This window comes from Rousettus aegyptiacus, unplaced genomic scaffold (genome assembly GCF_014176215.1).
Source record: "Rousettus aegyptiacus isolate mRouAeg1 unplaced genomic scaffold, mRouAeg1.p scaffold_m13_p_9, whole genome shotgun sequence".
Taxonomy (NCBI): Eukaryota; Metazoa; Chordata; class Mammalia; order Chiroptera; family Pteropodidae; genus Rousettus; species Rousettus aegyptiacus.
Window position 1 is genome coordinate 39,432,231 of NW_023416312.1, and position 14,022 is coordinate 39,446,252.

The following is a 14,022-nucleotide window of genomic DNA, read 5'->3' on the forward strand; positions in this document are numbered from 1 at the left end:
GGACTGCCCCCGCGCAGCAGACAGACCTCCACGCAACAGGCCTGAGTGGCAGTAGCCGCCAACAGCCTCCACGCACTGGGCTCTGTTATTTCATCAGCAGTTTCAGAAAAACCTGCCAAAAGCAGTTATGCCTCATTGCAATGTGTAGCTTTTTCCTGCCATTTTTTCATAATAAAAGAGGGAGTGAAGCTCGCTCCCTCTCTCCCCCCTCCACCCCCTTTCCCAAAAAGAGCCAAATGGATACGAGAAGAAAAAAAAAAAAGAACTCACACACCAATCTCCGAGGGAATGCCAATGAGGTGTGGCTTGTATTTAAATATCCAATATGTCAATGTAGGGGGAGTGGGTATGTATATAAAGTGCTGTTTGCATCTGATAGCTCCACGAAGCCAGCTATGAGAGGCCCAGGGAGATGGGTGCGGAGGGCAAGCGGCACTTTGAGTGAAAGCAAGGTCAAGAGCGCGCTGCCCCACGCTCCCCGCCACTGAGAAGTTGCTTGGACGAGAACAGACGTCGATTGCAACTCGGCAGAGCGCGGAGCTAGCGAGAGCCTGCGGATCGTCCACGCCCGCTACAGGGAGAGGCAGTTTGCGCCCCGCCGTCCGGGCTCGGCCCCACGCGCCTCGCCATGGCGGAGGTGGGGGGGGTCTTCGCTTCCTTGGACTGGGATCTGCATGGTTTCTCCTCGTCTCTGGGGAGCATGCCCTTAGCTGACTCCCCCGGTTTCCTGAACGAGCGCCTGGGCCAGATCGAGGGGAAGCTGCAGCGCGGCTCGCCCACAGACTTCGCCCACCTGAAGGGGATCCTGCGGCGCCGCCAGTTGTACTGCCGCACAGGCTTCCACCTGGAGATCTTCCCCAATGGCACGGTACAGGGCACACGTCACGACCACAGCCGATTCGGTGAGGACGCGGCTGGGAGGGTCGGTAGGCGAGCGGATGGACCGCGCGCTAGGGAGCCGGTGGCTATGGCTCCAGGCTCTGGCTTGGGGGCCCGCGGACCACCCCCAGGTGGGTGCCGTCCGGGCCCGTTAAGGCGGGAGGCCGCCAGGGACGTGGGACAGGCGGGCCACGCCGGTGCGGACTTGAGCCGTGCGGCGTCAGGGAGCCTGGCACCCTCAGACGCTTGGAAAGGGGCGGGGGCGCCTTGAGGTGGGGCCTCTTCTTTCCCCCACTCCACCCTTCCTTCTTCCCCTGGGTGCGAGGGCATCGTTCTGGGACCTGGACACTGTGCATCAGATGGAAGCAGGCGAATCTGAGAGAGGGACCGCAGCTGCAGCGCGGGACCAAGCCTCGAAGGCAGCAGAGTTGTCGCCGCTGATCGCCAGGAGCAGGAGCCTTCCTGGGTCATAGATGTGGTGGGTGGGGGGCCCGCACCGGAGTCGCTTTTGGCAGATGGAGATGCGACAACCAGGGCACCTGCCTGCCTCTGGGTTGCTGTGCCTGGGCATGAGGTCCAATTCAGACAGCACAGCATGAACTGGGTATTGGAGAGACTAGGAAAGCCTCCCGGTGTCCACTGTGTAAGGACATAAGCCTTGGGGTATCTTTAACCCAGAGCTACCTCTGGACACCTTGCCTCAGTGAGGAAACTCCTGGGCCCACTCCCAGCCACAGAAACAGGTGTCTCCTGGGCCCAAGACAGGAAGCATTCAAACTCCATCCAGGATTTCACAGCCCGCCATTCTGCAGATTGTTCAAAGGGCACAGCTGCTTGTCTAACATACAGAATACAATTAATATAAACCTCGAACTTAGATGGAGATCATTAGGTTTCTAAGGAAATGTGTCCATACCTCAGGAATTTGGCCACTTTTATTTTTAATTTCCTATTCTCTACTAAACCATTATTCAGATGCTGCAACAGCAACCCTTTCTTGGGTCTCCTATCCCCCAATGCCCCTTCTTCCTCCCAAGGACCCTGTGGCCCAAGGATACCTAAGCCCATAGGAGGCCTTGCCTACCCTCAGGCATGATACTGTTCTCTTCTTCTTCCCACCCTCCCCCGCTCTTCCCAAACCTCCTCATCCTTCTGTTCCCCATGCCTTGCTAGAGCTTCATCTGGAGTGCACAGTAAAAAGGCGGGGGTGCAGAGGCCAAGTCTAACAAACAACTTAGGGCCAGGACTGGTCTTCCTTGCTGGGAGCTAGCAGGAACCCTAATGAGGCCTATGTCATCTTGGAAAAATGCACTCACAGGGCTGGAGTGCAGTAGGTTGTGTGTGGGGTGGGGGTAATGGAGGGATGCAGGTGTCTGTATAAACTTGCAGTGGGTCCTCAAAAGGGTGATAAGGTGGGGTGGAGGGAGAGAGAGTGGTAACTTGGCTCCTTTCCCTTCCATCCTTTGTGACTCTGCAGTCCCTTTTGTTCCTCTTCAGGAGAAATGAAACTCCCACCTTGGCCTCAGAGATCCCCAAAGGCTCCCAGAAATAGCCTAAATATATTGGGATAGCTCATTTCTGATATATAAAAGAAAAATTAAGTGATGGAGAAATATGGGGTGGGGGCAGCAAAGGTGGAGAAACTTTGAGCTTGGCTCCCAGCAGCTACAAGTGTTTGTCTGATTCTATGCATAAGTTGTGCCCAATAACCTACAAGGTCAACATAAATCAGTAATAGGCTCTTGAAATAAGTGGTCTTTAATTACCTCCCTAAGGACACATCTTGATTTCTTTTCATCTCTTAGGTCTGCTAAGGGTGTTAAGTTTAAGGAGAAACCGAAGGAAATAAAAATGACAGGAAGAAGGGATGTTTTCACTGCTGTTTAACTGACTGCTTAATTTTTGTTTTTTCCTAAAAACAAACAAACAAACAAAAAATATTGCCTGAGACCACCTCTGCATCACCTTTTTTTCTTTCCCACTTCCCTGGCTTCCTGGCAGTTCCATGTATTTCCTGTAAAGGAAATGATAACTGGTCGAAGCTGTCTCTTTGTAACCTCCCCTGCCAACTTTCAAGCACACATTTACTCTTTCTCAGTTTAGCTTTTGGCAAAGAAAAAGGTGGCGTTTGAGTTTGCTAACTCCTCCCTCCACATTTGAGTTAATCAGCGAGGGTATTCAATAAATTGAAACTTTAACATTCCATAAGTGCTTTAGCAGTCAACATTCCAGCAGGGTAAAGTAGGCCAGACTTAAGATATAAAATATTATAGATTTCTGCTTGGGGGGAGGAGGTAGTCTCCAAAGGCCATGTAAAGTAAATAGCTATTTGTTGTAATTGGAGAGCAGGGCCCCCAAGGATTACCCTGGAATCCATGTGTTCAGAACAAGTCAGGCTGAGCCCAAGAGCAACCCTGACTCCAAATAATAACCTGTTGGCACAGCCTATCCCCCTCACCACCCCACCCCGCATTCTGCAATCAGTAGCCAGGAGTATTTCGATCTCTGCTTGGCTGGTGGCATTTACATGAGCTTCACAGGGTTACTGACATTCTTAAGGGGCACCTGTGGACTGGCAGAGCAATGCTTGGGAGCCAGACTGGAGGAGAGGCCTCCTGCCAGGTGGGATGGAGCAGGCCCAACAGCTGCTTTGGCTTTTGAGTGATCCGGTTCTTATTTGGCAAGATGCCAAGGCAGCACCGTCTTGGCACTGAAGGTCTTAAAGAATGACTGAGGGAGCTCAGGCGAGTTAGAGAACTAGATTAAATGACTGTAGCCAGTCATCTAGCAATGTTCTGAAGCAGTGGGGTTCAGGACAGATCCATTTTGACTGAGGCTATGGGGGGGAAAAGTGTAAGAAGAGAAGAGAATGGAAATTGTCAAGCAAAGGACAGAGCCTGAGGTAGACAGGTCAAGTTGAGGCATAGCGGAGGGAGATCTTGAGCTTTGAAGTGGGTGAGAGTACTGAGGACAAACTTAATACTTTTCCTCAACACTTTGCTGTTAACACCCCTCTCCAGCTGTAGCTGGGAAAATGTGAAAATGGCTTGTTTTCTTTCTCCCTTCATGCTGGCTGGAATTCAGGAGAAGGTTTAGGAATATCTGTTCCATCATCATGTGCCACTGGGTTCCCACAATTTGAATCCAGCTAATAGGAAAGTTGGCAAAGGGAAATGATGCCCAAAGACAGCTGGGCAGGGATGATTCCAGCTGTTGGAGACCTCTGTTACTGGACACAACCCAAGTGACTTCCTGTATGATCTGTCCTTTGGCATCAAGGTTAACAGAGAGTTGGAGAAAAACTGTGGTGACTCAAATGGCCACACCTCTTGGGTTTCATGATTTGTTCTCATACCAGGTCTTTGACAGTGAGATCATAAGCTGCCCTCTACTGCTTAATGATCTCAAGGTGTTCAGAGACATAAGATACTTAGAGAATGAGAGAACTAAGACTTGAAGCTCAGAAGTAATCTGCCTATGCAAAGAAAAGAACTAAAGGCTCCAGCAGGTTGGTATCCCTCAATGTTTAGCACCCAGAACTGAATCATGACCTGGTTTCTCATTTCCTTGCCATACTGGTTGTTAGAGTCAGCCCATTTTTTCCATTCTCTTGAAATTTCTTTGGATTTTGTTTGTATCACCCTCTAAGCTATATACCTTCTAAACTAGAGTAGGCAGTCCCCCTATGTCCTCTTACAAGCCACTTATTAAAATGTTAAACAGGGCATAACCAAAATCAGAGCATTGTGCCATACAACTAAAGGATTTGGTCCATTAAACCATTATCTCCTTAACCATTACTTAGCACCAAGTATTTTCCCTTCCCCTTCTACCATCTTGTATCAATCTCTTTTCCCAGAACTCCTTTCTTTGTACTGTAAGAGTTAGTAACAACCAGACTGAGAATAAAACTTGGAGAATTTGAATGCTGGAGGCCAAAGGCTATACTCTGAGTGTTCTATACAATGGCAGCCAAAGAACTTTACATTCTTCAAATGGATCCCAGCGGGCCATGGAAACATGTGTCCCAAAGCCACCACACCTGAACACCCACCCACCAGCCTAAGTCACTGGGGCTCTTCAGACTTCCCACTGTAGTTTTGGACCTGATTTCAAAATTAATCTCTTAATGTTTTCAAAGTGATTTTTAAGGAATCAATCTCACTCACTCCCTATGTAGATTACATAGAATCTTATTGCTCTTAAGAATTACATTTTTGGGTGAGGAACACAGCCAGATATGAGCTCATTTTATACGTTTGGATGCCTCTCTGAGTCAATCATACAAGGTTTTGGTCTGTATGCTGAAAAACCTGCTTAGAGACAGGAATATCACAGAGGAATCTAGTTGTCCATTGCATCTGCATCCATATAATAGATATGCTAGCTTAGGATGAAAGTCTTAAGTGTCACCTGGATTTCAGTTCTTGGTCCTTTTTCCCTCCTAGTAGTTAATTTTTTTCCTCCTACTGCTTCTGGATAAACTAAAGTGTTTTCAAATCCTTACCTCTAATCTTGTCAGCTAGAGAGACATTTTGAATGCCTTCCCTTTCCCCTTAAAGTTGCAACATCTCAAATCAGTATCAAGTCCAATACTACCTGCCAACTCTTTGCCATGGATATACTTGAAATTCTCAAGAGAGAAGGGGGGAAAATGACAGGCTTGTCAGCCTGGGACTATACTGGCTAAGAGCACTTTTTAAGAGAAAGTTCTCACCAGGCCAAGTTTTGCCTCCTGCCCATGGTAGGAGAAACAAACTTATTGAGTGGCCTGCGTGGCCTTTGTTAGAGGCAGCTACAGGCAGTTGACAGCCTCATGTGGCTTCAAGGACATGGAGCTAAGAGGGTGCAAAACAAGTTATGCCTAGAGGAGACGCTCTGTGCCCTAGGGAGGAGGGAAGTGACTTCTGGAAGATACAGAAACCTGGCCACATTCTCCCATTTAGAAAGCTGCCCTCCAATTTCATGAAATGGTGATATTTAATAGTAATAGTACCTTGTAATTACAGAGCTTTAGTAGCCAAAGCCTTTGCATGGTCTCTTCCATGTAATATAACTAAGAGTGTTGAGTAGCAGCAGAAATTGTTTCCCCTATTTTACTTATGGAAAAACTGAGGTCCAGAGAGACTCACTGCCTTCTGAGGTTCCATTATTGCTGCAAAAGATGGTTTCATCAGGTAATTCATGAAAGATACACAGGCCTGGGGATAAATAACTGGTAGCTCATGTCACCTGAACAGTTTCCACTAAGCTTGATGTCAGTAATGGAAATGGCATTCACTTTTTTGCTCTAGGCATCCTGGAGTTTATCAGCCTGGCTGTGGGGCTGATCAGCATCCGGGGAGTGGACTCTGGCCTATACTTAGGAATGAACGAACGAGGAGAGCTTTATGGGTCGGTAAGTTTAAGGTTTTCTTTTTATCAGAGACTATTACCACAGGTGTTTAAACAATGTTAGACAAAATATAAAAACTTTTATCTAGCACTTGAAAGCATGTTAGTCAACTATAAAGGATTAGTGTCTTCTAGTCACTCCTTGGCTGCCTAGGAACTTTCTACGTAACACTTTCACTCATTCAGCCTCCATCAAAACATAAGCTTTACTGTGGTGCATTTTCTTTTACCTTTTCCATTAGAGGGCCAGCTAGTCTGGTGATAATAGTAAGCTGTTCTGGTTTGTCAATAGATGACAAGGGTTTGGGGTGTTAACCCTCCCAAGGAGTACATCTGAATTTTAATGGATACTCAAGGGAGTAGCAGGCTAGCTGGCACAATAATAGGCAGTGAAAGTGTTGGCCTTCAATTTAGGATTCTGAGATTAACAACACAGTCCCTGATTTCCAGATTGCTGCAATTGAATCCTAAAAGCCAAATGAAAAAAAAAATTGAAGGGAGAGGGTTCCAGGGTCTATGACAACTCTTAGTCCCCAGCTAGGACTGGGTTGGCTGCAGTGCATGTTCTCTATTCTGGAAGCTAGCCAAGAGCTGGGGAATGGTGAGTGACTTTGCTGTCCTTAACCCTTTCAGGGGATCCCAACTTGTAGCTTTGCCTTTTGAGTCAGACAGCATGCTTTCTGGCTGTCTGCACCCCTCGAAATCAGAACACATTTTTCCCTGACACCTAAGCGATAGGCCTATCCCCAGCACTCAGTATCGGCAACACCAGCAAGTAGTGTGGCAGGTGGATCAAGTGTGAGAAGGGACAGAAGCAAGAGACCCAGCAGCTGCTAGCTTGAAGTAGCCAGATTGGAGGAACTTTTCAAGGAGATCTTTTCTGAGTTTTCTAAATGACAGGCCTAAGACCCTTCATCAGGAGAGATCACAGCTCACCTTCCGAGGAACTTTATAAGGATTCAAGGCCTTTGCCTGGAAGTTGACGTGGTTGACTATAATTTCAATAGATTTGAACATCATTAGCCCCAAATAGGGAGAAAACTCAGGAGTCCCAATGCGGCATTGGGAGGCCATAGCAGAAATTCTCAGGCTCAGAAAGATCTCAGATTCAAATAGCCAATGAGGCCATCTCCTCCAGTCTCCTGCCTTCAGGAAAGATCTCACCTAAAATATTTTTGTGTGGCTCATGAAAGAAGATGAAGGTTATACAGAATGTGTGCTACTTTGAAAGAAGATATCTCAGTAATACTGGAAGATAGGACTGAAATTTTCCAATATCAATGTGCTATTGCTATTTTAGGGTTCTCCACCAGCAAGCTGGGCTGGGAAAAATAGTCATATAATGGGCTCTGCTTTATTTTCTCACCCTCACAGAAGAAACTCACACGTGAATGTGTTTTCCGGGAACAGTTTGAAGAAAACTGGTACAACACTTATGCCTCCACCTTATACAAACACTCGGACTCGGAGAGACAGTATTATGTGGCTCTGAATAAAGATGGCTCACCACGGGAGGGATACAGGACTAAACGACACCAGAAATTCACTCACTTTTTACCCAGGCCAGTAGATCCTTCTAAGTTGCCATCCATGTCCAGAGACCTCTTCCGCTATAGGTAACGGACCCTAGCATGACCTCTGTGACCCATATACTCTGCGGCCACATAAGCACTATACTCGTAGCTTTTCAATCCTCTTTCCTTTCAATTTAGATAACAGAGAAGCACTTACTGTTCAACTCGACCGAGCTGTTCCCTTATTCTTCAAAATGTATATCAAGGTTGGGTTATTTTGGGGGGGGGATGAGGGGGGAGGGGTGGGTGGGCGGGCTAGAGGGAATCTTGTATATACTTTTTTCTTTACTTGTGTTCTTTCCCCTGAGGTAGTATGAGAAAGAATGGGGGCCCCTGTCAAGGGCCAGGGGTGTCTTGCCCCACAAGCTACCCAAATATCTTGATAATGGGTAAATTGAAAGACCAAGAAATCTGCCATAGAAGCTACCTACAGAGCTTTAGAAAAGTCTCATTCACAAAATCCTTGTGGCTACAGCCCTGCTGCAAGCCATCTCTGCAATGACTCTGCAGATTTCTCATCCGTCCTGGCACACAGTTTTCCTGTCATTGGAAGTGGGAGATGGGGTAGGTTGTAAGAAAATGTTATTAAAGTGTAAGCATGGATACTGTGTATTAGGACAAACTATTTATGAAATGTACATGCTATTTATTTTATATATTTATTTATTTCAAAATAATTTTATTTTTAATGAGAGATGCTATGACCGGATTTTCATCAGAAAGAATAAGGTCCTACTGAAATGGGATAAATGAGTTATTAAAGGCTTTTATTGGCAATAAAATTGCTTTTTATTATAACCACTGTCTAACTCTATTGATTTGTACATTTAGTAGAATTAATTGGTTAGCTTCTTCTCTCTAACTCATTAGAATCTCCTGATGTTAGCATCACACTGCCTAATCAATCAGTCACATAATAATCAGCATTATCTAGGGGCCCTATCTGAAGTCCTTTCTGGTTTTATGACACTAAACTTAGTTGCAAATCACAGCTTAAGGAAGGCCTGAAGACTGGGAGCTCATATGGAAGTTCCCATTTGTGCTTAGGACTAGGTATAGGGAAACCTTCCTTTGGGATTTGGTTAGGGCTCAAAGCCCAGAGGTCATAAACCCTAATTAGTAGCTTCTTACTTTAGATATGAAGATGAAGGGATTCAAAATAGACAGATGATCACTAAAATTAGTGGGGTGATCACGTTATAAGGTATATAATGTTGAACCACTATATTGTACACCTGAAACTAATAAAACCAATATAAGATTGTATACCAACTATACTTAAATAGATTTTTAAAAAATAAACAACAATCAATAGGGAGACTGATTTTTTGAACCAGTCAACTTTCTTCTGAAGGTATTCTCCCACTCCCTCTTCACACTGGACCCCCATCCTCTGCCTGTGCTTTTCCTAGAGAATTCTGGGAGCTGTTGACACATTTCCCTAAAGCAGTAGTTCTCAGAGTATATGGTCTCTTGACCAGCAGCAGCATCTGGGAACTTGTTAGAATGGTAAATTATCAGGCCCTATGCAGATCTGCCAAGTCAGAAATTCAGGGTTGGGGGTGCTCAGAGATCCATGTGTCAAAAGCCTTTCAGAGGATTCCTGTATATGATACTGTTTGAAACCTAGTACCATAAAGGAATGGTTTTAGAAAAGAATTATTTTTGAAGCTGAATGGCTTATAAAGTTTTAGGATAACTTCAGTTCGTAAAACAAAAGTAGAGTGGCTCCAGTTGAAGGGGGGATGGCATTCCTGGAGCTCCCTCTTCTCCAGAACAATTCCTAAGATACCTTGGTTTAAAAGCTCCGGCCTCTTTACTGATATTTACTGATGTAGGAGCATGGGGTTATTTGAATTTTCAAAGCAAATAAGAACCAAAGGAATACTTTGAGTCTCATTGAGTATTCAGGCACCATGAAGGACTGATGGCAGTAGGTTTTGGGTTTAAGATAGTTCCTCCTGGTGTTGCTCAGTCATATCACATGAGCATCCACTATTTTTCCAACCGAGTCTATGAGTGAAACGAATAGCTTAGGTAGCAGCTCACTTAAAAATAAAAACCAAAAAATCTTTAAAAGCTCATCCCAATCCATGTGCCCACCAGAAAAACCACACACGAGAATACATACATGAGATAGCAAATAAGACTGTAGGATAAAAAAAATGCTAAGTTGCATGGTGTGTGTGATCATAAATTCTCACCAGTGGAACCACCAAGGCAGAGTTCTCACAGGGCTAGGATGAGTAGAGAAAGTTCCCTGAAAGGGGTAATGCCCACCATGAATTACCAACAGGGTTTAGAGAGGCAAAGAGGCTGATGGTAATGTCCACGTTGGGCTACAGAGAAGAGTCTCTGGGAAAAAGGCAAAAATCAGCTGTGCTACTTTTTTTAATCAAATTTTTAACGCACAACACACCTTTAATTTTAAAATAAAAAAAAATTACCTGTATTATCTATAGTCAGCTACCTAGAACTTTTCATACACAGCTACAACTTCTGAGGGCTTATGAGATAAATGAGATCCATTTTATCCAATTGAAAGCTGGCACTTCCCTGTGAGTAGGGCTAGTGTTACTCTCATGAGGTACTTGGCATGGGCCTGGAAAGGCCACAAGCACCATATTACAGAGCAGAATTTACAAGGAAAATGCCACTGTAATGAAAAAGGGAAAGACTCCAAATCCTAAGGTCAGGCCTTAACTTTTTTCCTTTGGGTGGAAGTAGAGGGGAAAAGAGTAGAAGAATGGTGTAGGATCCCAGGGTGCAGACGGGGTTCATTATGCAGGGATGAGGGTTTGAGGGGGATGCACTCTTTGGTATTGAACCATAGGATTAACAATGAAGGGGGCACATGACCAGAAAAATGTCAATGTGCAGCTGTTTTCATTTTCAAAAAGAGAGAAAAGATAAATTCTGGAAATGAAAATGTAGGATGGATGAACTAGTGCCACTAGATCGATCAACAACTAATTAACACCGTATCCCCAAAGAGCTAAAGTAAGATTTTGTGCCAACCTAGAGAAAATTTTAGAGTAGTAAGCTCTGGACCTCTGGTTTTGGTTGAAAACCTGTGCAGAGAGATAATTTCTTATTCATCTTTACATCCCCTCTCAGTGCTTAGAGTGTTCCTGGAACAAAAAATAAATGAACAAAAAAACATCACTTAGGAAACAGTTATTGAAAAAATAAATGATTGATTGAAAGATTGAATGAATGGACAAAGACATAGACACCTTTAGCAAATATGTACATGATATAAATACTGAGCTAAAGAGAACAAATGCATTATATATAACAGAATCATCTGAACTGTTATGTTAAGTTCCAAGTATAGTTAAATAAGAACAATGACAAACTAGAGTGTGTCTTGGGAAAGATAGTTTCCCATTACCCAAAGTCTTTAAGCAGAGGCTAGACAAGAATATTGCATCACTGAGAGGGGATAGGATAAATACTAGATTTCAAAATGGCAGAATGTGACATTAGTTTACTAACTCTATTCTCTGTGGTACCCCCAGATTTCTCCTGAGCACCAATAGTGTTCCAATAAAGAATATGTAAGACTTAAGAGTGCTACCCAACTGCTATTCTAGGCCAAGGAAAACATTGTAGACAAGAGGTTCCAAACTTGGGGTTAACAAGATCTGTAAAGGTCCATGGAAAGCCCTCTTGACCTGAACTCCCCAAATAATCTGTACATTTTTATGTACATTTGCCTTTCAATGGTTTTCAAAGAGTCTCCCAAAAATGTTAGAAACAACTACATTAGGAGTTTCCATGGCCTCAAAGCATCTGGTATAAGAAGTAGTAGACAATATGATCCCATGCAAAAAAAATTGAGTCTTAAGTTTTTGTTTGTTTGTTTTTGAAGATATAGACTGTGAAATCTTCGACTCCTGTCCTCTAAGACATAGCCTCAAGTTTGACAACAGGGAAACGGGAGTGAGGGGAGGGAGGATCTGGGATGGCTTCACTGCTCAGTGGTTCTGAACAAAGTTCAACCCAGGGCCAGCCCCAACAGCAGTCCTGATAGCAACAAGACTCTCCTTCCCCTCCTTACCCATGCCTCTTTTTACTCCCACTGCCACAGCCAAATGTTGCTCATGTTCAAAAAACAACCAGAGACTGAATCCACTAGGCTGAGACACAAGAAGCTTATCAAAGCCATCAAAGAAGACTCCTTCCCAAAAGGAATTTAATCAAAGTCTTGAGACAATAACATAACCTGAGTTTATCTTACCTTTGAGTCACTGCAGTACTCAGCCACTGAATCCCTGGCTGAATAGTCAGAAATCCATCAGGCTCAGGCCTCTAGTTGGGCCACAGGTCACACAGACTTGTTCCGAGTAGCCTAGAGTGCAGGCCTAATCTTCCTCCTGAAGAGGCTGGCCCTTGGGATGGCTTTCATTCTCTTTGGAGTAGTTGGAGCTACATTTCCTTTCCCTAGCACTCACAAAAAGGGATCTGTTAAGGAGGAATGTGAAAAGTTAGGGAGAAGAGGACAAGAGACAAAAAGTCTTCTCTGGAAAACACATTCACTGTCATTTGTCTAACTCCCTCGCCCAGCAGGAGGATCAGAACATAATTTAGTTTGTCATTCCTAGAGTTCTCTCTTTTCTCAACAGACAATGGAAGGCCTTTCTAGTAGGTCTGTACACTAGGACTCTGGTGGCAATTCCAGAGATACCCAACTGTTTCCTTGACCTTCAATAGCCTCCACTCCTCCATCCCGACATAGGCTGTTTCCCCTCCATATCTCTTTCCAATTCCCAGACAAGGTATTGAATCAGTCCTGTTCTTTATTGTTGGCAATAGAGCAAAAGACAGGCAGGTAACATGCTCCTCAGGTCCTGGAGTCATACCAACCTCATTTACATTCAGATTCCTTTACTTCTTTATTATCTAACCCTGAACAAATTCATTAATTCATTAATTCATTCATCAGTTCAACAAATATATATTGGGCGCCTATACATCTTCAGAGATATAATAGTGAATAAGACAGATGTAATTAGTCCCTCTCCTCATGACATAGTACAGTTGGGAAGACAGAGATAAACAAGTAAACCTATATATTGTAGTAAGTGCAATAAAGAAAGAGTGCAAGGTGCTATGAGAGTGTTTATCAGGGACACATGACCTATTAAGGGGGTTCTTGAAAAAGTGATGCTTAGGGTGAGCCCTGAAGGGCGAATAGTTTGGTTGAAGGTAGGAATAGCTTTCCAGGCAGAGAGAACAGAAATATGTAAAATTCCAGAGACAGGAAGGAGTTAGGCATTATCAAAAAACTACAAGAAAGTAGTGTGGCTGAATTGAAGTAAGCCACAATATCCTAACCTGCAAGATGGGGACGGCTATAGTACCTACCTCAAGAACTGTTATTGTGAAGATTAAATAAGATAATGTATGGGAAGTGTAAAGTGCTTAACATAGTACCTGGTGCATAGTGAGCACTCAATAAATGTTAGTTATTACTATTACCTTTAGTTCATTATTTATTATTAGTATTAATTTGAAGATATATCTCTGAGTGAAAATATGCATAATTTCATCCCATTTTCTGTATGTATGATTCTGTGGGGTCTTACAAAAGACGGGTACCAGAAAGCAAGGTGGCACATGGGACAGTCATGCCATACAAATGCTGGCCTCTTACTAAGAACATATAATGAGAGCACCCACTTGGAAATTTAATCTTCTAATGTACATGGTATGAAGCAAACCAACAGAATCTCTCAGCCCTCACTCAACTGCTGTTCTAGTTATATTTTAGCAGTATATCCTAGGGTCTCAGGATCCTCCCTTCTCCAGGCTCCAATAACCACACCAAGAATAGTGTCACCCAGGTCCCACATATCCAGAACCCTCCATTTTCATTTGTCTTTCTTACAGTCATGCTCTTTGAGCCCTATCCCAGTCTTCTTTAATGCACATACCCTAGACTCCTAGACCCAGGGTGGTAAATGTATACTTGTCCTGTCAGTTTTCAATTTCCCTGTCCCACCAGTTGTAAATGCTCCAAGGTTCCAGAACCCATCACACCATCCTAACCTCACCAAACACTGTATCTTATAGGTTTCCCCAGACTTCCACCTTAAGCTATATACCCATACACAATAGGTCCTGGAACTCTCCTCCAATATAAACCCATGGCATAGTCTCCTCAATGTAC

General features: G+C 44.1%; 1 protein-coding gene across 1 annotated transcript; it reads left to right on the forward strand.

Moving 5' to 3' along the window:
* Window positions 1-383: 383 nt before the first annotated feature.
* On the forward strand, window positions 384-8,645 carry FGF16 (fibroblast growth factor 16). The gene is made up of 3 exons (XM_016138123.2): window positions 384-902; window positions 6,174-6,277; window positions 7,648-8,645. The coding sequence occupies exons 1-3, from the start codon at window positions 629-631 to the stop codon at window positions 7,891-7,893; spliced, it is 624 nt and encodes a 207-aa protein (XP_015993609.1). The 5' UTR covers window positions 384-628; the 3' UTR covers window positions 7,894-8,645.
* Window positions 8,646-14,022: the final 5,377 nt, after the last annotated feature.